General features: G+C 31.8%; 1 protein-coding gene across 9 annotated transcripts in view; it reads right to left on the bottom strand.

The window, feature by feature from the left end:
* LOC124533590 (disintegrin and metalloproteinase domain-containing protein 23) overlaps positions 1-23629 on the bottom strand; it is a 522035-nt gene that overhangs the window by 87251 nt on the left and 411155 nt on the right. For all 9 annotated transcript variants that reach the window (XM_047108967.1, XM_047108975.1, XM_047108969.1 and 6 more), the window contains one exon: positions 9875-10021. In XM_047108967.1, the coding sequence (XP_046964923.1) occupies positions 9875-10021 (147 nt within the window). The remainder of the gene's footprint in view (positions 1-9874; positions 10022-23629) is intronic.

Below are 23629 nucleotides of genomic sequence, written 5' to 3'. Positions count from 1 at the left end.
TGTTATTGTTGTTGTTTCCTTAATGGAAAAGGTGACCTTAAACCAACAGTGGAACATTTACAGGTAACATTTTTTATTTACTTTCAAAACTGTGCACAAATATGATTATTTAATATACAAAAGGTAGATTCAAAACCAATTCAAAGCCGTAATAAATCACTAAAACGGGCCTAACACCGGCCGAACGATATATGAATTATTACAAGAGGCAAAAATCAATTTCGGGTTGTAATAAACCCGCCGTAATTCAATAAACGCATCCACGCGACTGCAAACGAAATTACAATTCACCTCGCTCCGTAATTACATGTAATCAGTAGTAATCGAGCGAGCCAAATGAGTTCCTGAGCGCTAAATAATTTGACGCTTTTCTTGTAATACTACTATAAATTTTGACTCGCCTCGCTCGTTTTATAATTTTCGCCTTTTAAAAAGCTGTTCGTGTGAAACGGTCCAAATGTAACTTGTTGAAAATTTAAACGTGGCTTAGAAATTATGAATAAATATTTTACACATTTTTACGCAAATATTTTTGAAATGCTTTTATACAATGCGTATGTTATAGTATCACTACATAGTACAAAGCAAAGTCGCTTTCTCTGTCCCTATATCGCTATGTATGCTTAAATCTTTAAAGTAAGCATCGGATTTTGATGCGGTTTTTTTTTTTAATAAATAGAGCGATTCGAGAGTAAGGTTTTTCTTTTTCTGTTTTACATTCTGTAGTATATTCAACTGTTATATTTCTTATGTACTGTAAATATTTCTGTAGTATATTAATATTAGTATTGCACCCGTGCGAAGCCGGGCGGGTCGCTAGTAATATAAGTATAATAATAGTCAGCTTTCAATTGATTTTTTCTGTGGTTTAGTGGTTACCTTGTTTGGTTTCGATCCATACTGTGAATCGATACAGTAAATACATTTTATTACTAATTTAAAGAAAGCTAGTATTTTTATCTATCTGTAACGCGGAATGTAAATTATCAGGTAATATCTTTTGGCCGTTAATTAACCGTTTTGACTTTGAAAGCGAGATATTATTATTGTGTATGCTAAAAAGTATTCATTTTCGTTCTCCCGTGCCCTGGCACTTGGACTCTCTCTGGTATTTTTGAATCACCGTCCCGCTTTACTAATTGCCACACGAAAAATGAATTGTAAATATAAATATGGCACCTAAACAACTCAATGGTACGAGTCGAGTTTGTGCAAGATAAATGTATTTTTTCACTAGGCAATTTTGTTCTAAGGTAAGTAAGCATTTATCATATAAATAAATAATTCTATTTTCAAAATTTGCTGAGAGCTTTGGGCTAAGATAGCCCAGTGGTTAGAACGCGTGCATCTTAACCGATGATTGCGGGTTCAACAGTTAAGCACCACTATATATATATGTGCTTAAATTGTGTTTATAATTCATCTCGTACTCGGCGGTGAAGGAAAACATCGTGAGGAAACCTGTATGTGTATAATTTTATCGAAATTCTGCCACATGTGCATTCCACCAACCCGCATTAGAACAGCGTGGTGGAATATATTCCAAATCCTCTCCTTAATGGAAGAGGAGGCTCTAACCCAGCAATGGGAAATTTACAGTTACTTTACTATTCAAAATTTGGACGTTCTTTGACAGTATAATTTGAAACGCTGGCGTATATTTCAGCATCATAAAATCGTAATAATAATAATTAGGCCATCTTAGATGCTAATGCCAAGTATTTCAATGTCATAAGACTAAAACTATAATCATCCCGATTAAGATACAATGTGCAAAACTTTTCAATCTCCTTGTAACATTTAAATAAATAGAAGCTTTCGCAAAATGTTCAAAAACTGCAATTTCATACCGAACTATCAGCAATTTTATTAAAAAAGTTTTAATAATAAGGCTTAAAAATACAGCATTCGACCTCGTTCTCGTCACAAATCTGGTGTCAGTAAATTTATACAGCGGCTCTCCACGATAAGGGTCGAGGATTATCTCGCCCCTGACAAATGTCGGTTGCTATGACAGTTTCACCCTTGAAGCGAGCGCACACTTAAGTCATTCGGAGTGAAACCAAAAGACCGAGTCTTTGTGAATGGCACAAAAAATTAAAAACAAACATTCAATTTAATTTTTTTTTAATGGAGACAATTTACAAGTTACTCTGTAAATATGCCTTCAAACACAGACCACAAAACACGCTTTTAGTCTACCTGGGTTCGCGTTATTTTTTTTATTCGATTAAATATTTATAGCCGAAGGTGTTAAAATTTTCAGCTTAGAAGTGATTAGACAAAAACGAGTATTCATCATCCATACGAATATTATGAACGCGAAAGTAACTGTCTGTGTTTCGCTTTCACGCCAAAACTACTGGAACGGTTTAAATGAAATTTGGTTTACAATCTGAAGCCTGAAAAATGACATAGGCTTCTTTTAAGGAAACAAAGAGGCCATACCAATCATCAACGAAATATTTTAAGTTCATTTCGAGATAACAATCAAAATAAACTTTAATCAAGTAGGCTTTTACAAGCACTTTTGAATCGTCATTTCACAATTAAGCGAAGCTACCACCGGTTCGGAAAGTAGATTCTACCCTGAAAAACCGGCAAGAAACTCACTACTTACTCTTTTTTTAATTTGTCAATATATTCATATTCTACGCTACTAAAATTATATTAGTTATAAATTGTAATTGTTAATATTTATTATATTTGATCGTCATTCTTACAACTTCCTTTCCAAAATATCTATATTTCAAACAAGCGAAACTTGAATTAATATTAAGTCTTGTTTTATCGTTTACGCTTGTTCTTTAGAGATTGGCCGGTGGATTGACGCTGTTCGTAGTGACAGCTGTGAATATACTTTGCTTGAATAAATCAAGCCCCATATTAAATAGTACCTTACAGTATGTTTTGTTTACGTTGACCCATGAATGAGGAAGGTTTAAATCTAAAAACGCGGGTTTCAGGGGTCACTTAATATTGTTAAGCGCTCCATTTTATATTTTTAAGCTGTGGGTTAACATGGTAGCTTTGATGGTTATCTTTATGAAGAGAATAAAAAAGCTACTCATTTATTAGACATATCACAGAAGATTACATTAAAGTATCTAATATTAATTTGTATAATGTAAACGCCTGTATTGGTAGTATCATTGTACAAATAATTCTTTCCTATTTTATTTCATAATATAATATCATATTTGTAAATATGTCGGTGGTGTTTCAAAATTGACAAATAAATAATGGCTTGGCTTAATGATAGCTTTTTACTGGCAATTAGCCATTGTATTAATTAATTGTTTTTATAAGCTGACTTAGGCTTAATATTTCAATTTATTTCATATGCTCAGTGCTATTCGTGTTGTAAATTTGGCATCGTTCGATTTTTATGTATAATAACTTTATAAATGTGAAAGTAACTCTGTCTGTCTGTCTGTGTTTCTTTCACTCTTTTATGACTAAACCACTGAACCGAATTTGGTGAATTTTGGTACGAAGTAAACTTAAACTCCAAGAAAGGACATAGGCTACTTTCTTTGTCTATCACATGACAACCAACACATGAAAAGCCACGGGCGACTACTAGTTTCTTATATTTCAAATTGTAAAGTAAAAAGTAAAGTAACAGCCTGTACATTTCCTACTGCTGAGATAAGGCCTCCTCTTCCATTAAGGAGAGGGTTTGGAACATATTCCACCACGCTGTTCCAATGCGGGTTGGTGGAATGCACATGTAGCAGAATTTCGATTTTCAGGTTTCCTCACCATTCCTTCCTTTCCCTTCACCGCCTAGCACGCGATGAATTAAAAACACAAATCAAGCACATATATATAGTACAGCGGTGCTTGCCTGGTTTGAACCCGCAATCATCGGTTAAAATGCACGCGTTCTAACCACTAGGCCATCTCACGTTGAACCTATCATAAATAAATAAGGTTGTAATGTTAATACAGTGTTTTTGATAAATTATAAATTGCTCATCGTCACAGTCGATATCAGTCCAAATTAAATCTCAAATGTAACTCACAAACTGAGTACTGTTATATAGAAACGCACAAGAGTGAGAAAGACATAAGTAAACTCTATTTCTGGTAAAGTATAGTCCAGTTTAAGCCAAGGTTATATCGATCCAAATACTCTTTAACTGCAACGAGTGTTCTATGAATAGTAATTTAAATTGAAAAAGTGCAATTTAAAATAAAGTTGAAAAAATAAATGAAAGAAAATATAAATTCAAAGTAAAACTTAGCCTTAATTAAACACATTAGTCGAGAAACATCGGAGGCGTAGAGCTTAACGTAAATAGAATACTCTGAATTTACTCGAAATAGATTTTATTTGGCAATTTAAATAACAAACAATTTTAAAGAAAGAGGTATTCACTTGGTTTATATAAAAACCGTGTTTTGTATACTAGCTTTTGCCTGCTACTTCGTCTGTATAGAAGTTGAAAATATTTGTAAAGTCTATATACTAATCCCTCATCGTAAATATTCGAGGAACTGTTCAAGTTCCTTTGTTTTTTCGATACAGTTCTGTGATTGAAATATTGATCATTCAAAAACTTATTGTGACGCTTGAATGAATATATTCAATTGATTGATTGTATACCAAGAAGCTGTTTTAGTTTTAAAACACGTTATTGTCAATAAAACTGAAGCTCTTTGAAATTTAGATAAAAGTGCCTTATTACGTAAGTAATTAGATAAAATCAAAATTTTTTACCAACTTATTAATGTTAAGGGGAGCAATTCTGACATACACGATTTATGGGGTTATCTATCTATCTTTCTTACACTGAAATCATTTTTTAAATCGAAATAGAAGTTCCTAAGATAAGCGCGTTCAACCAAACAAAGAATACATGAATGAATGAAGAACATTAAATATAGTTGTTATTTAATATTCTTATTAATTAATTTTATTATTTAGCAACTGCTATAGCATTGTACAAAAGCCATTGCTGTTATCGTATATTGAGGTTAATCAATATTACTGTTACATTTCGAATCATGATAACAATCACAGGGGCTGCCTATTGACTAGGGAATTCAGTCAAAATATTCCCAGTAATTAATACGAGCTTATTATAACAACGATAATAATTTGAATGGAAATACACTGACTCATAAGCCCTTCAAACTAGAACGTTACTAAGTATTGCTTTTTAGCGGAAGGGTATGACAGGCAGACGTATAATTCTATCAAGTAATGTCTCGTATTTCTAAAAGCATAAACCTCACGAATTTGTATCTGAGGTTAATTCTACTAATCATTAACGGTAATGATACGTTCTCGATACTGTCGATTGCGATAAATTGATATATTTTTAGTAGAATTGCCCTTCAGAATTATCTAGCTATATGAACAATGAGTTAATCATATACATAATATTATATTATATGCACTGATCTCATTACTTCGTAAAGCCCAGAACACACTTCGAACGTAAACTCGCCATGTTTTAACAGCTCAACGCTATCCGTGTGTAAAATTAAAACGCGTATTACTGTTTCAGAACGTTCGCGTCAAATGAACGCGTTATTATTTCCCAATATCCAATAGTTTGTAATTATATTAACGTTATATTAACACGAATATTTCGGTAACGCTAGTATGACTCGCTTAATTAATAGCCACCGTTATTCGATATCTCGTTTAGTTATGCCTGCGATTTTATTCTATCAATCTGTTACTGTTTTGGTGTCAAGTGTAGAGGTCACGTGACGTGTCTAAACGAGCAGTATCACCCAATGTAAAGTAATTACAGTTGTAGCCTAAGTTACTCCTTATTAAATCAGATTTCTGCCAGTTAATGTCCCCTGGATTTTAAAAATGACTGTATATATTCACAGCGCTATGTGTGTATCATTATACCAATGAAATATAATACCTGTCACCGTACATCTTCAAGTTATTAAGCCTAATTGCGTTATTTATGAAATAACTCCGCCACGAAAAAAAAGCGACCCGAAAATTAGCAAGTCATCCGAGTAAACAGAATTTAAGAGGTCGCGTGAAAAAAAAAATGATTTACGAGGACCAAGTTAATTACGGTACTTATGGGGTAAAGCGAAACAGTCATACGAATAATTATTCGAGCGGAGTGCGTTGTTCGTAAAAAAATTTAAGCCTCGAAAAGGAGGGAGTGCGCAATAACGAACAGTATTGCTGTCTCGCTCTGCTCGTTGTCGAAAGTAATAAAAGAAAATATTTACATTTTTTTTTGTACGGCGGAGTGCGTTGTCCAATGAAAATTTAAACGTTATAATGTTACTGGCTGAGGATTTACCTAAGGGTATTGTTTTTAAATAATGATATGTAAATAATATTTTAATACAATTTGTATATATCCGAGCATGTGTGTGTTATACTGTGCATTTTAAAAGGTATAATATTCTGCACGAAATATTGTTTTTAAGCTCATATTTAAATATCCTTTAGTAGTATTAAATCTATAATCATTTTATTTTATACAATTACTTTGATTTCATTTAAATTTGAATTAAATCTTGTAATGTATTTTTTTATCAACAACTATAAAGATACCTTTGTAATATTATGTAATATGTATATGTAAGTATTAAAGTATATAAGGATTATTTATCAACTTTAAATGTATTGAATCATATTATTGTATTTTTAGAGTACTTAATTATGAGTAAATAAATAATAATACATTTCATATTACAAATCATAATGTTCGTTTTTTTTTATTTTGCATAAGTCCTTTTTAATTAATTATATTTTATTGCTTCCTCGTTCAAAATGTATGTAAATGTTTTGTAATGGAATAGCCGTACTTTTTGTTGCCAATTTGGCGCTAAATTTCCGCCGGTCTGACTGTTCATTGGAACTAATTGGTCTGGTACAATTGGGGGCCTTTGTATACGTATATAAGCCTTTGTATATTTATAATTGTGTCCTTTGTAATAGATACCGTTGTCCGTATGAAGGAATAATTTGTGTTTGGATATATCTCGTTTATCATTTTTACTTATTGATACATAACCGTGGTGGTTTATTGGTGGTGATTAATATATGGATATTTATCGAATATTGTGAGTTCAAATCCAGCAATATTAAATTTAATTTCGAGGAAAACGTCACACCAATCAAAAGACGAAGAATAAGTTTTTTTCAAAAGAAAATAATCTTTCCTTATTGAGAGAGTTAAGTGATTTTTATTTTAGTCGGATGGATCGCCAAAAGAGCTATTTGATGTTTATTGCTCATATTTATTAGTGCTGTAAGAAAATTTTAAGATTTCTTACAAAGCCAATGCGCTAAGCTCGAGAATTGAAATGTTATATCTCTTGTACCCGTTGTTACCATGGTTCAGTTACCCATCAAACCGGAACACTAAAATACTTAGTATTGATTGGCGGTAGATATAATGAATGGGTTGTAAAAACTCTACCTTTTAAGGTATGGATTCTTACAAATACAGTAATTATTTAAAAGTTTTATGGCTAAGGAATAATGTATGATCATATCTTTCAAACTAATCTCAAGAGAACTGTGCGCAAACACAGGTCCTTCTAAAATCTAAAGGGACCGTAAATCTAACTAGCTTTTGTCGTTATATAACTAAGACACTTTCAATTTTAAACTCCGTACAGTGAACTCCTTGATAACAAAAAACAATGAAATCAATTCAAATAAAAATTCTTTATTCAAAATAGGAACATTCAACTTACTGTTTGATTGTTAAATTGAATAAAACCTTACCTGATGATTCTATGAAATTTTGTAACTTAATATTACCTAACCAAGGATTTAAACTTGGAACCCTTGAATTTTCAAACATACAAACCAATAAAACAACGACGCAGTCTTATAATAAATATATTCAAATATTCTGAAACACCGAAACGAGATCTATTAAAGCTCGTTCCAGAACTACGGTGTAAAATTTAAATATTCTCAAGATATATTGAACACACTTTATGGAAACAGTTATAAATCCTTTAGAGCTGAACAAACAAACAGAAGATCTGTTATATAAATACTTGTGCATTTGTTCTGAGCATACAAGTTAAACCTATTTTAATGTACGCGGTTGCATTATACTTGCATTAGATTGTTTATTTAATACTACTACGTACTTAGCTACTATGAGACTGCGTCGTTTGTTTAATTGTTAGTTTGTACGGCTGCTGCTTAATAAGTCACGGGGTTCAAATCTCTATTTTAAAATATCTCTATTTTCAAATAGATCTTTTCCTATTCATTATGCTAATGTCGTAGTCTAGTTAAAATCGATGTAGATATGTGGCTATTAACTGTGTGCTGTGGGTTTAAGTTCATATAAGTACCAAGGAGTTTTCATATGCTGAATTTGTGTTTATATTACATTTTGTGCTCGGCAGTGAAGGAAAACATGGAAACAGAACAGAAAATGTGTCTCTTGAAGGTAGTGTTCGAAAAATTACGTCCATAACACTGAATCAACTTTGATGCAGATTTACTTATACTCCAATACCTCATTAAATACTAATAATTTAGGAAAATTAATCAATTAATTTTAATAATTAATTTAATTTAAAAATATTCAATAAATTAATTTTATAAGTTGTTAATTAATTAAGTATATATCCTTGATTATTAAGAAGTATAGTGTAACTTATGGGCCACGCAAGTGGAAGAGAATATCAGATGAGTCACGGCCATCGTTATGGCAAATGCCATGGACATCGCACCCCCAAAGCAATAATGATTAATTGCCAAATTAATTATATGATGTGATACAATATAAAAATGTCGACTATTCTCGTCGAAGTTTGAACAAAAATGTAACGTATTTTAATCATAATTAGCATTGGGTAAACGTATTCGTTTTACCGAAAACAATAATTAATTAGCAATAGTTTAATTACGAGGCGAACGACGCAGTCCGTCGCTGCGAATTAATTTAGACATATCGTTTTAGCTTTGAAATTATTTGTCAATGCTACAATATGTAGTGTTTCATTGATTGAATTATATATTAATTGTTTGATTTGTAGGCGTATGTCAAATGTTTCAGATCTTTCGTTGTTTGTATGGCTTTGTAGAATAACAAGCATGACTGACTTTTGATTTATGTTTTCAATAGACTTGAGATAAATTTATGTACATTCAGAGTAAGAAAACCTTCGTCTTTTTTCAAATACATTTCTTTAACAAGTCGTAAACCCTTAGTGCCTTTTTAAATTAAAGCACTAAACTGACTACTGTATATAAAATTAAACTTACATGGTATGATGACTTGGTTCATAATAGTGTAACATCTTTGGACTACGTCAACATGATTTTTTTTAATGGCGTTATTAGTCATTATAAATTTAAATTAGATATAATATATTCTACTGAATTATCAAAATATGTCTCGTCTGTCATATGATCTCGAGGTTATCGCTCATACTGAGCATACGAAAATTGATCTTAAGGTGACGAGCCTTTTCTTACCCTGACTGTACTGAAATTAAGACCAGACCAGATAATCAATAATATTGTCGTATTTTGAGCCGATATGATACACATGTTTTCAATCATATATTTAAAATATATTTTACTATCTAGACTAATGTAACTTACCTTATTTTGTAAACTACCTGTTATGATTCCAAGAAATGACAACGCTACCTTTGCGCTTGAAAATTTCACGATACATGACGTAAACGAAAAATTAATTAATAATAATAATATTATGAATTAATAAATAATATAATTAAAACAATGTGGACCTCGGTAATGGGTCTAACGAATGTGAACACATTTCTCTATTTCTCTATTTCCTAAAAAAAGACTAAAAGTACGAGAGCCGACAGAAATTAGATGACCCAGTTACTAATTATCTAAACTATATTAATAAAAGGCACGGAAACTGACCGATAGATCGCCGCCGTAGAAGGGATGAATGACGAAGGTTTCGTTGCCGATGTGGATGACACCGGACACGCCGTTGCAGGTGTGGAAGGCCGCAGATGCACCCGGGTAATCCTTAACGGTGCCGTGGTAATAGCAGTGCTCAATTTCCTGAAAAAATAAATTGAATTCATTTAATTAACTTTCCAAAGTCAATTGTTTGCGATGAGTTAATTTCATTGGATTTAAATTAACTTTTGCTGGCTCGTGTAGTAGGCGCTTGTGATAGGTACATTCAATTTGAAATCAGTATTTTTGTGTTCCGGTTATGATTAAGTAACAATCGTTTAGAGGAGACTGTTGGGAGCCTACTGCACTTTGATCCGATGAGCATTGTTTAATAATAAATTGATTATAAATATAAATGCGTTTTTGCAATTTCATTGAAATTCGATACATGCAGGTTTCCTCACGTTTCTTCATCGCCGAGCACGAGATGATTTGTGATTTATTACAATTTAAGCGGTGCTTGTCTGGGTTTTAAACCCACAATCATAGATTAAATACACGCGTTTTAACGACTGGGCCATCTCGGCTAGAATGACCATTGTAATTAGTTGTTAACCCCAACGTAACACCTTATGATTGATGTCTTCCTAAAGGAATTTAGCCTTGGGGGCTATTTTAAAGGGGAACAGCTGCAAAGGGCGCATTGTAGAGTACTAGTGAGCACATATAGCGCAAGTATACCTTAAATTCCATGGTTGAAAAAATTAAGGGCTTTCCTTCCCTCGTTGTTTATTCTTAGGTTTGTAATCATTCATAATATAAAAAATTTTCAATTTTTATTTCAACATGTTTATTTGTTTTTACATTTATATTTCATTTTTAATTAAAAATAAATTTTCAATTGCTTGTATATTATTTTTTCATTGCATTAAAACTAGAAATTAATTCTAAATACACTTTTGAATTTAAATTTTGAGTCATTTCTTAAGGAATTTATGTGCTATTACTGTACATAGAAAACAATTTCATGCGACTTAAAATAATAAATATTATAATATATATATAAAGATATTTAGGGTCGTTTGATTGTATTCGGCAATAATGTTTTTTTTTAAATTAAAAATAAGTGTTTTTTTTTATCTAAAGTGATTATTATCAAAATACAAATTATAGTAATTCATGTATTAAGGTTTAATATAATTTATTGTAAAACCAAATTATTATTAAAATTAAAATATTAATATCCATTTGAAAATTAACAAATAAAAGTCTTCCGGGAAATTAATGAATCTTATAACAGAATTTCAACGAAGTCCATACCCCTGTAATATCTCGTTGTCATTAAAAAAATTCCTCTCCATGAAACAATAAATCACGACGGCTGATTAAATTATTTCCGTTGTCTGTTTATAAATTAAATAAAAGAAGATCGCGTCCAATCAGTACACTTCACGGAAGTTAAAATTAGCGTCGGAAAAATAACGTACGAATATAAATAATGACGTATTATTTATTTAATAATAAATCGAAAATGTCTTTGTCCAATCTGCAGTTGAAATACCAAAAATAGGAGCATTACAGTGTAGTACAAAAACCTGCATTTTAAGCATAAAAGCTCGCCTTATTGCCCTACCAATGACAAACAGGCTGTTTCTTTTTTGTCCAGAGGATCAGCTGTGCGATTCTACAGGGAAATGCTAGCATACTTTCCACCATTATACGTGATCATGACTTCTGCACTTACTAATTTTAATTTTCATTCGTAAGGCTTTAATAATGAATTAAGGCTATGTCAGTAACACAGTAACAGCCAGTAAATTTCCCACTGCTGGGCTAAAGCCTTCTCTCCCTATTAAGGAAAGGGTTTGGAACATATTACACCGCGCTATTCCAATGTGGGTTGGTGGAATGTACATGTGGCAAAATTTTTATGAAATTAGTCACATGCAGGTTTCCTCACGATGATTCTGTTCACAGTGGAGCACTAGATGAATTATAAACACAAATTAAGCACATATACATATATAGTGGTGCTTACCTGCGTTTGAACCCGAAATCATCGGTTAAGATACACGCGTTCTAACCACTGGGCCATCTCAGCTAAGGCTTATGTCAATAGCGCTTAATCAAAAATTTCCTTTAATAACAAGGTACGCGATTGGTGCGATCTTGGTAATGCCTTTAATTCGAGCATGGGCTTGATTGGAAACAAACAGATCATAATTAAAAACGTGACACCAGAACAGTAATCGTGTTCCGTTTGTTTTGTAACGATGTTTGGAGACGGAGGATCGTAAACACTGTTAGTTGATAAGCGCAAAAACAGCGACCGTATTGATGTGTTGAAATCAAAATATATTGAAAATTATTAAATAGAACTACAAATGTGTAATTAAAATGCCAGTAAAGAGTAACTACCAAGCTTCTTCTTCTTTGATTATTCTCGGAAGAATCTACATTCCAAATCAGTAGTAAATTTAATTTAAAATGCATGTTTTAACATGTTATGTTTATTATTTTTCTCTAAGATCATTTCTGCCTTATAGATATCTCTGCTTTCTTCCTATAAATTTCACTAAACGGAAATCAAATGGTCTTTTGTAGTGGAAAGATCGATAAATGAGGAAGATTTTTATTATTTTGTAAAACTTTTGATTGTGTCTTACCCAAAAAACTATTTTCGTATGCGTACATGAACATTACTGACTAATCTCTAGAAGATACAATAAAACAAAGTACATTATATATATGGGTCCTGAAAAGGTCCAAAGAAAATCAAGAAGTCCGTAATAGTATGTGTGTACCTTCCAGTGTACAAGCAAAATAAATATTTTTATTCATTATAAATTAGCAAAGAAATAGCTAAGAAAGAATGCGTTCGTTTAATTTATTTCAGCTAATACATTTCCTTTCATAGAATAGAATAACATGCCTTAGGATTTCCTTAAAATAGATTTAGATATACTAATGATATTCTGTCAGTGTAATGTATAAGAAACAATATGAATAACTTTTGTTTTATCCATAATTAGGTGTCGGGGAAAGCGCTCGCGTTTTAGAATTGCTCGCCAGGTTAGGCATAAAAGTATCCCGAGGTTTGGTGTTCTAGCTTGCTTCATTCAAAAATTCATTAATATATATGTTTGCATATTTATGGATGGATAATATACAAGATAGGAACGACCAAAGAAACGATTGATGGATTGTGTGAAAGACGATATGGCTGGAAAGATTGTTACCTGTGAGATGACATCAGACAGAGAAGTATGTAAGAAGACATGATGCGCTGACCCCAAATATAATTGGTATAATGTAATATAAAAAAATTATCATTTGTTTTTAGATTCTTCTTTCAAATTTTGATGTTTAAGAAGTAATAGCTTGTCTCACACACAGCATTAGCAGTAGGTACAAGAGGATTTACATCCATACAGACGCAATTTGTAAAGTTTATTTGAACATATTTTCCATTACGGTTCACAAAAATGGCGCAACAATTCACAAACACCCGCAAGGATTACAAACAAATGTTTTATGCATTAAAATCGTGTTATAATGACGGTTTAAAAACGTTGAACAATTAAATATCATTTTTCACAATTTTCAACAATTTCTCAACATCGCGCTGCGCTCTGAGCGTGAAAAATGAGACTATGACCCCTTGATTCATCTTCGCTTCAGATGACAGCGGCCAGTGTAATTGCGAAATACGAATAAAAAACAGAATGTCACAATAATCTTTTGTTTTCACGTTTTGAGTGAATGCTATTTTCGTTTATCTGTTTTTAATTATTGTTCCATTTTCAAATTTAAAACTTCTCATTTGTTTGTGTACAGCACTAATTCTTTCATCTTTGTCCAAAACTATGTCGAATATGTTTTAAACTCTATAGTTATGGTATAAATGTGAAAGTAACTCGGCCCTTCTGTCGCTCTTTCACTACCAAACCAATTAAACGAATTTGATGATATTTGGTATGGAGCTAATTGGAACTTTAAAAGACTTTTACATTGGTTACTTTTTTGCCTATCACATGACAAACAACCCCATAAAACGCAAGCGAAGCCGCGGACACTTAGTTGTAAATAATTTAAATAATACTAAAGAGAAAACGAAGGACGTTTCGGTAATATGATTTTTTAAATCTCAAAATTATACTAATGAAAATTTCAAAACATATTTAAAAAATATTTCTGAAAACATCATAAAAAAAGACGGGAAGCCGAAATTTAATTACAGTCACGCTCGGAGCTAACATCTAGCGGACATTTACCTAAAAATTGTTCCATTAAATTTTCAATTATTTCCAAACGAAGCGAACTATTACTTTTTTTGGAAAAAAAGGAAAATCTTCGCATCGGATGTTTCGCCCATACACGATCGTGCGCCACCCTTACTAAATTAAACAAGGTGGCAAGAAAATTCAATCTAATCTAAATTTCCTTCAATCCAATTTGAATCCCCCTCCCCCAAATCCCCCTTCGGCCCTGGGAGGAGATTCGAAGCAATTTATTTCGATCTCGTCTTCTGTACGTCAATGAAAAGATGTTTAGCGTTTCGACAACTAACTCTTTTCAACGTAAACGTCTTGTATGGATTTTCTTTTTTTTATATTTTATAATTTTAAAGTTCTATTTGTAAGTCTGTTATGACCTTTTGAATCGTTTATGGTTTTCTGTTAGTACATTTTATTTAGAGATATTTTTCTCTTAGATTTAAAAGAACGTTATTTATAAATCAAAATGAGCAGTGAGTTTAAACAAAATATTTTTAAAGATATTTTCTAAATAAACTTCTTGTACCGTTCTTGTTATTGAAAGTAAAATATGTTGTTTTGCTAGCTCAGGGCTAATATGATTATTGTAAAAAGATATTTCATCATATTCTACATCGAATAAAAAAATAAAATGATGAGCATGAGCGACGTAATTATTTTTGTTGATGCCAAGTTTATCAGATGTCTCACGTTAACCTTAATACAATTATACCGATTGAGTTGTTGAATATTTTTATATTTTTACTCTGTGTGTACATATTTGTTGGCAGGACTTTACATAAGCCACTCAACGCGTATCCTATCAAATATCAAGATTTAATATCGTTGTATTTCGATTTGATATATGGGATCAAAGGATATCGGTTCCAAATTTGAAATACAAAGTAACGTACATTTAATTTTATAAAAACACATAAATGAGAACGTATTTTTTTATATATGTAAAAGCCCAGAAACCAAAATTTTTATACCCTCATAAATTCGAAGCGAAAGACCTCGCTAAGCGGCAGACGCTCTGGGTATCTTTACGACGAGGGCCAAACTTATCACAGTGTTTGCATAGCTACAGAATTCGTCCATTCCTCACGCCCCGCCCGCTGTTAATCCCTTGTCGGGAAATTCATACGGAAATTGACGATAGTTCACTGTACGTCTGGTGCTTGTTTTTTCCGATGTTATTCACGGAATTCTGTGCTGTTTCAGTGTATTTCTTATGTAATGCAATCGAATGATTTGCTACTATGATTACGTAAATTATGAATTTTATTTTATTTAAAAAATGAATATTATTCAATGTGTGTTCACAATGGTCTTCGTCGTAATCTCCAATCGATAGTTTTTGTGTACTATAAGGTAATATTTTTAAACTTTTTTAAATTAAATTTTCTCTTTATGTGATTTATTCCTTTGGATTATAAATGAACCAAATTTTAACATGAAATTTAGATAAGTTTGAAATATGTTCGAACGTCTGAAAAATCGCAGAAAATAATTAAATTGACAATGAGTACATAAAATGTTTCCTTAAATACTATCAAGATACCTAATCTTGACAGAAGTCTTTTCAAATCTTAGTATCATAATTTCACAAAAATTTTTCATCAAATACATGATCCACTAATAAAGACACAAGGGGCATCATCATAATTATATGAAACCAGAATTTCAAGAATTTCATTTCGCCACCTCCTTTGAAATTGAATTTCGTGGAACTTTTTTTGGAAACAGTTTTGAATTTGATAAATAATACACGAGTTACGAAACAAGCACACAATACTGTTGGTACAATCCTACTATTATTTACCGATTTATTTTACGATATTAACGATAATATGAATAATGAAATAGCAGAATATACCAAATTTAGATTCAAAATTGCTCTCCTTGTGCAATATTCAGTATTTGATTCAGAGAACTGCTAAAGCAGTACTGGGGAGAAACCGATCGAATTCCCAAGTTTCATTGAAGGTGCTCAATGGAGTTGCGTTCTCCCATCAAAGCTTCCATTTGCTTTTGTCTAAAACAAAACTGACGCTCAGATGTAGTTTTGTGAACTGATAAGATATTCCATATTAATATTATAAATGCGAAATTTACCTATCAGAGAAATTAATGATTTCAATTGAAATTGCTTGACGCAAGCTCTTTGGGAAAGATAACCTTCTATTCTAAAATAATACTTTAAGAAAATAAATTATAATGTTCTTATTTCAAATTGCATTACAATTTATGGATGATAAATATAAAATCTTTATGAAACATCGATTTATCTATAACAAAACCTCTAATAAATGATCAATTAAATAACACTGTTTTTTCCTTTGTATACCAGTTCTTCCTACCAATCGTATATCAGTTATGACCTGCGTTTGAATTTTATTTAAAATCAATCTAATGACAGAGTTATATTTAGCCTTATACTAAGTTTATCAATAATCTATCATACAAACTACCTAGCTAATTTTCGTTCTCGAAAATGTACATATCTACATATTTATAAAAACAAAATTATTTAATTTATTTCACTGAATAACTGTAATGGCTGATAATCGCGATAGGATAGACTTTTTATATACATTTTCATTGTGTAATTCAATTTGAATCTTTATGAATTGAGAGCACAACGGTTATAAGAGCAGTATAATATGTCGATGTGAAAAGCGTAAATTCCGATGTACAGTCAGAGTAAGAAAACCATCGTCAGTTTTCAAATTCATTCCTTTATCAAGTCTTAAGCTCTGGCAGAATTTCGATGAAATTAGACACATGCAGGTTTCCTTACGATGTTTTCCTTCACCGCCGAGCACATGATGAATAATAAACACAAATTAAACACATATATATAGTGGTGCTTGCCTGTTCTAACCACTAGGCCATCTCAGCTCTCCATTTGTAGGTAAAACAAATTATCGCTCATACTGAGTACACGAAAATAGATATTAAGGTGACGAACCTTTTCTTACCACGACTGTACACATCGTAATAATAGGTATTGTTAAAGTTTATTTAGAAAATATTGATACACAGAGTTGTATAAAACGATCACATGAATAGTATTTAAGAATAATATCATAAAAATAACCTTAGCAACATAATTGATTAAATATTTTCGTAAACATAACAGGCGAAGCGATCGACGGTTCAATGAACTCGAGGCTTTTTATTTTTAACAAACGAACCTTGGTTAAAACCAAATATATGTAATTACGACCGCCTCGACTTTGTGCTGGGATGGTTGGGTTTAATTAAACTTTCCCAAGGCTCCATGGCTGTATCGATTGCTTATCGGAGACGAGATATTTATCCAATTCATGATGTAGAACAGATCTCGCAACACATCATGTAGGTTTTGACATAACCGCTGCGTACTTTAAAACACTATATAATTAAATAGAATATAGTCCAGCGGCGAGGACACTTTAGCAATATGTTGGTCACTAAGAGTAGACCACAAAAATCAAAATAATCTTTATTCAAGTAGGCTTTTACAAGCGCTTTTGAATCGTAATTTTGCAATTAAATAAAGCTACCACCGGTTCGGAAAGTAGATTCTACTGAGAAGAACCGGCAATAAACTCTTTTTCAATATTTAAAAAATACAGAGTCATGTTAGTTAGTACAATTATTTAAATTAATATATCCTGCTTGGAAGTCAACAGTGTAACAAGAATTGACTCTTCTATGTTTTGCCTCTAATGTAAGCGTGTTATTTAGACTCTCGTTCTACTCGTACGAAGCTGAGGTGAGATGTAAGAGAAAGAGAGAGAGAGAGAGAGAAACGAGAAGTAACTAATTTATTTTCATAAGGTGGAGTGTATTCTTTATCATAACTATTTTTTTTATTTGAAGTGGTCTCTGATGGATATCATTAATATAGCATGAAAATTTGACAAATTTAAGACTTAAAACATCTAGAAATAAGGAATTTATAAAACATACACATAAATATACCATTTCTAATACGAATACTAATCCTTTAATTTCATTTATTGCATCTTGAATATTTATAAATAAAATCTCAGTAAGTAAATGAGTGGGTGAAAAAAAACACATTTTTCCACTCGAAATCTAACAAACTACCCTCGGAGTGGGTAATAATTTTATTTTTCGCACCAAGTGGCAAACAGTGACTGTTTTTCATAGTCGAGGACCACTCGTGGACGGACGAATTGTTTTATTACTAGAGATCGTTTTATGTCAAGTGGGAGTTAGGAGCGTGTTGTAACAGCGGTACATTTTGTTTTAATTTAAATTAATCTTGTTGAGTATGATCTGTGGTTTTATTTGAAAATCTTATTACTGAACGTGATTTAATTTTATTAATTATAAAATTGCGATGTTGCAAAATTGTTGCTAGTGGACTAATTAATTCCACCTTCTTCTGATGTTTTGTATTGTTTTGTAAGACGAAGGATTCCTTGTAAGCTTTTTGTTAAAAAATATTTATGTTGATGTGTGAAAGGAACCCTAATCATACATATATTTACGGTAATGGTAACACAGGCATAAATATAATAAGCCTATATGAAGGGAAGCGATATCAATTACCTCACTTCTCTAAAAATCGGGTTATATTTGTTATACATATATTCTAATATTATAAATGCGTAGGTTACACTGAAATCATTCAGTCTATCTTTTCCTATTTTATTGTCAAATCACGAAACCGATGATGAAACTTGAGGCCAATAAGAGAATACCTTTAAAGCGTAAATGAAGCCACGTACGACAACTATTCTTTTTTAGTACGATCCTTATGCAAAACAAACATAGAGGTTGTCGTTTTTTAATCAATCGGTAATAACTCCTAGATTATACTTTATGTTTTCTTTTTATATTAATATAATTTGTGAAGGTGACCATTTATCATCTTATGATCATTCAACTTCCTATTTAAAAAAAAACTATAATATCGATAAAGATTGTGTAATAGATATATTGTTCTCACATAGTTAACCAATTCGAAGTAAAGATTGGAATATGTCGCCGACCTTATCAATCTTTCAAACTGTCAGTAACTGAGACGTATTTTGATTGAGTTTTAAGAATTTCCCGAACCTCGGTAACCAAGATTAAGCGATGGAGTAAACTTAATTGTTTTCCGATAACTTACCTAAAAATGAAAATCATTCGATCAGACAGGTTTTATCAAATATATAACTTTTTGGACGTAAAGATAATTAAATTTGCTTTTGTAACGTTGGATAGATATCTCGAAGACGCTTCGAACTTTAAAATAGCTATAATCTTAAGGTTTCATTGGATATTTCAAGCTCATCAATAAATTGTTCCAAATTCGATGTTATTTTACATACAATTTCTATTATCAAATTTGAATATTTTCTTTTCTAATTATGACATAGTAAATGATGATTATTTTATGGTGATTGGACAGCTTCCCGTTGGTTATGGAGCACTTTTTATTATGTGTAATACTACTTAACTGTACTGGTTTCTCATTGGTAGAATAAGAGTCTGAGTATATTTTTTATGAAGTAATACATATTGAGTGGCTTACTCGGCAGACACCAGAATATTTAGAATTATTTTTAGCGACTTAACAACTGTCGTAATATGTGAGGCAAACCAAAATCAACTAAAAATCTATAAATGGAAACTATAGAAAAAAATCTTGCGGTACTTTTTAATTTTATTAAAGTCCGACAGATAGCCAGACGCAAGGGACTTTATTTATATTATATATTTGTAGTGATTAGTGGTTGATCTTGAGGCTGTGTTCGAAGGACAAATCAATGACAATATCACGCTCGTTGGTGTTCGAACTTTCGAAAATATTTTAAAGCGAGCATACAGAAGTTGAGCTGAAAATTGTTTAATTCATTTAGTGCTCGCCGTTGATGGAAAACATTGTGAGGAAACTATGTGTCGGTTAAAAATCTGCTATATGCGAATCGGAGCAGCGTGCTCGAATCAACTCCCATCCTAACCCTCTAAAACAATTTAGACGTCAGCCTAGCAGTAGGATTTTTTAAAAGTTATGTATTTTCACTTTTATATGAAGTTTAGTATGAAAGTTTAGTATGAAGTTTAGTAATGTAGATAGATTTACTCGGTAGTAAAGCTTTGTGTAAGCCCGTCTAGATTGATATCACCCAGATCATACCGTTCACCAAGCAGAAATACATAGTTTTGTTTTTGCTTTAAGAGTGAGTGAGCCAGCCATTAGCACAATGGATGTAACGTCTCAATCTCCAGAGCAGTGCATTGGTTATGTAGGAAATTATTAAAATTTTATACTGTGCAATCATTAGCGCCATCACCGGCTACACTCATGTTAGTGTAACCAGTGGTGACTGCTTACCACCAAATTTTCTATTTACCATCAAAAATAAAGACAATTTAATGATAAATTCACCCAAAGATATTATATATACACGACGACGATATTTTACGAAAGAAGATATCAACGAGACGCTGCAAGCGATCCTTTCCGCATTACAAGAGCTTTGACGCAGAGATGGTTTCATTTGTCAAATCTCCAATATTGAAGCAATCAAAGAACGCCAACCTTTCGCCGTAGAAAGTTTTACTTAGTTACGTATGTACGTGAATCGTTTAAGTAAAATATTCTTGTGATACGCTGATATTTAGAAATATATTTCTAGATACGTAAGTAAGGATATCCATATTCCTTTGAAACATTAAAAAGGTTCACATATTTTCTTTGAAGATGAAAACCTTGTTTTGTTGAATATTCGTTGTCATCAGACAAGTGTAGTATTTGTAACGTATGTTAGGAAATATCTTTACAAATAAAATAAATAATAGCGTCACATTCTACAACCCCATTAGGACGCTGTCTCAGGGTTTCAGAAATATTTACGTTACCGTCAGAATTGTAACCTGGTTCTACTGTAATCAATTGAAGAAAAATCTCAGAGTTATTTTTACATGGTTATATTATAAAGTATAGGCAAATAAACCATATGATGGTAAGTGCTACCACCAATAAATACTACTCACACTTCCGGTTTCTTCTCTAAGTCCTACTCCGTTCAAGCTGTCCGATTATGGATCAAAGTACCCGAAAATATTAGAAAAAATACCTCTAAATTTACTTTTAAAACGCGTGAGCACATATTTTCAAATATCTCCTAGCTCCTATGACTTCTGTTGTGCATTATTATCATGATGTTATATTATATATACAGATATATTTTTATAAATATATGATATGTATGTATATGTTTTTTTAATTTTAGATTTATATAACTATGTTCATATATTGTTTTATATTGTTAAATCTTTATTAATTACCGCCTTCATGCTTTTGTGATTAACCTAAAGGTTGACTGGCAGAGAATACCTTCAGGCAGCAAGTCCGCCTTTTGTTACATAAACTTTGTGGTGATCAATAAAGTATTTAAATAAATAAATAACAAATAACTTTGTCTGTAAAACACAAACGTTAACACGTATGGCAAAAATTAGTGCTTATAATAAATATCTGTAGATCGAAGCTTCTCAGTACAGAAGATTAATTTAGCAACTGGATGCAAAAAGAAATAAGGTTATATACTTTTACGATAGATACTGTTGATCAAAGTGATCCCTCGGCTCGCTTCCTTACGCCCCACGCTTACTCGTATTTCTTATGCGTAATACTAAACAAGTTTTAATTTCTTTGAAACTACTGAAAGCCTTAAAGGCAATTCGCTTTTAAATTATTATGATATCATATATTGTTGATTTTTGTTTTTAGTTTATTTACGAGAATTGGCTTTTAATATACTATGATATCATAGGTTTTTTCTTAATATATTTAGTAGAATTACGTCATCAACAGAATATTTGTGATGTCCTGCATGATTCTTTTGGAATTATTAACACATATGCATATTCGTGCCCAAACAAACCTGTTTGGAAACGAATACGCTAAGCTTATTATAGGTTTTTTAATTATATTATATTTAATTATACTTTAAATCTCAGATTTTTACTATAGTAATCATCTCAATTTAATGAACTCTTACAAATTATTGTTTAGTTGTTTATTGACTGTCAAAAGGCTATAGATATATATGTGTTTTGCCGTAATACTGTTCCCAATTTTTAAGTCGAAATCGAAAAGAGTCCATCCAATAAAACAAGAAGCATCGCAGAAACTAGAAACTGTGGTATCACACATGAAATTTAAACTCAAACAGTATACATGTGAATGTTGAAATTTTCAATACAATAAAACGTACGTAGTTTCAGAAATCACTTAACCAAATTGAAGCTCAATTTGTCTAAATTGCTACAGAATCCAAACTTCCCGTATAAAGCAAAACAAACTGCGAACCGGTTTCATTTTAGTAGTGACGTTTTCTCGCATCTCTGCAGTTTACGAGAACCGTTTCGTTCGTAGCACTTAATCTTCTCTCCCGCTTTCTGCCAACGATTAAAAGTTTCAAAATGATTCTCTAGTGTACTTAAGAACATGATTTAAATAAAATTGAGCGATGTCATATTTCCTGCATTCGCTTTAACTTGTTTGAGTTGTTTGTGAAAGGGTATAATTAGAACGTATTTGCGGATTAAGTAGCGTAGAACGAAACGGCCGAGATTATGAAAATAAATCCGATGTCTGTGCAATTTATACTAGTGGACTTGATGGTAGAAGTCAAACGCTAATTAGAAATCCAAAATTTCGCTTTGTATCAACAAAGCATGACGTACTCCAAAACAACGTGGAATGCTACGTTTTTAATTGACACCATCAAAAGAACTGGAAAAAAGAAAAGGTAGAAAATATTTCAACGGAATGTAGATGATCGCTTTTAAATTATTTGGTTTCTATATCACAGTTATCAACTAGAATTCACTTTTGCATTGGATTTCTATCTTTATTAAACCCTTCGATAAGTAATATATGCATCCAATATCGTATTTTATCTGAACTGGAATCTCTAGAAAAGTGATTTAATGATGACAGTTAAATAAAACTAATTATAACGGATGAATCGCGTATATTAATTATTTTTAAACATCCCGACGTTTCGAGCACTTTGCAGTGTTCGTGGTCACGGGTAGACTAAGATGACATTCGTCTATTTGAAGAACAAAGGAAATATTATTAACAACTACCGCCAACGATTTCTCAATTGATATCTTGAGTAACGTTCCGGTTGCACGCAGAAGGCACTAACTGTATCTTTAGGTCTTGCAGTCTGTTGGATTTGGGATTTCAAATTTTTTAATAAGTGGATCCCAGGTGTTAGAAAGTCTCCAACCATCTTCTCTATTGAAGTTCGGATGTTTTTGAATTTCAATAGCCTCGCGTATCATTCTAGGAATGAATCTGTGTTCTCTAGCGAGGATCTGTGGTTTATCAAATCGGATAAAATGGTTAGGTTTATCCAGAGCATGTTCACAGACTGCAGACTTAGAAGAACGCCTATTTTTGACATCTCCTATATGTTCCTTGACCCTGGTACCGATACTTCTCTTTGTTTGGCCTATGTAAGATAAACCACACTCACATTCGAGT

The sequence above is a fragment of the Vanessa cardui genome, chromosome 11 (genome assembly GCF_905220365.1).
Source record: "Vanessa cardui chromosome 11, ilVanCard2.1, whole genome shotgun sequence".
Lineage (NCBI taxonomy): Eukaryota > Metazoa > Arthropoda > Insecta > Lepidoptera > Nymphalidae > Vanessa > Vanessa cardui.
Note: the sequence above shows the minus strand (reverse complement) of the source record. Positions and strands in the feature narration are given on the sequence as shown.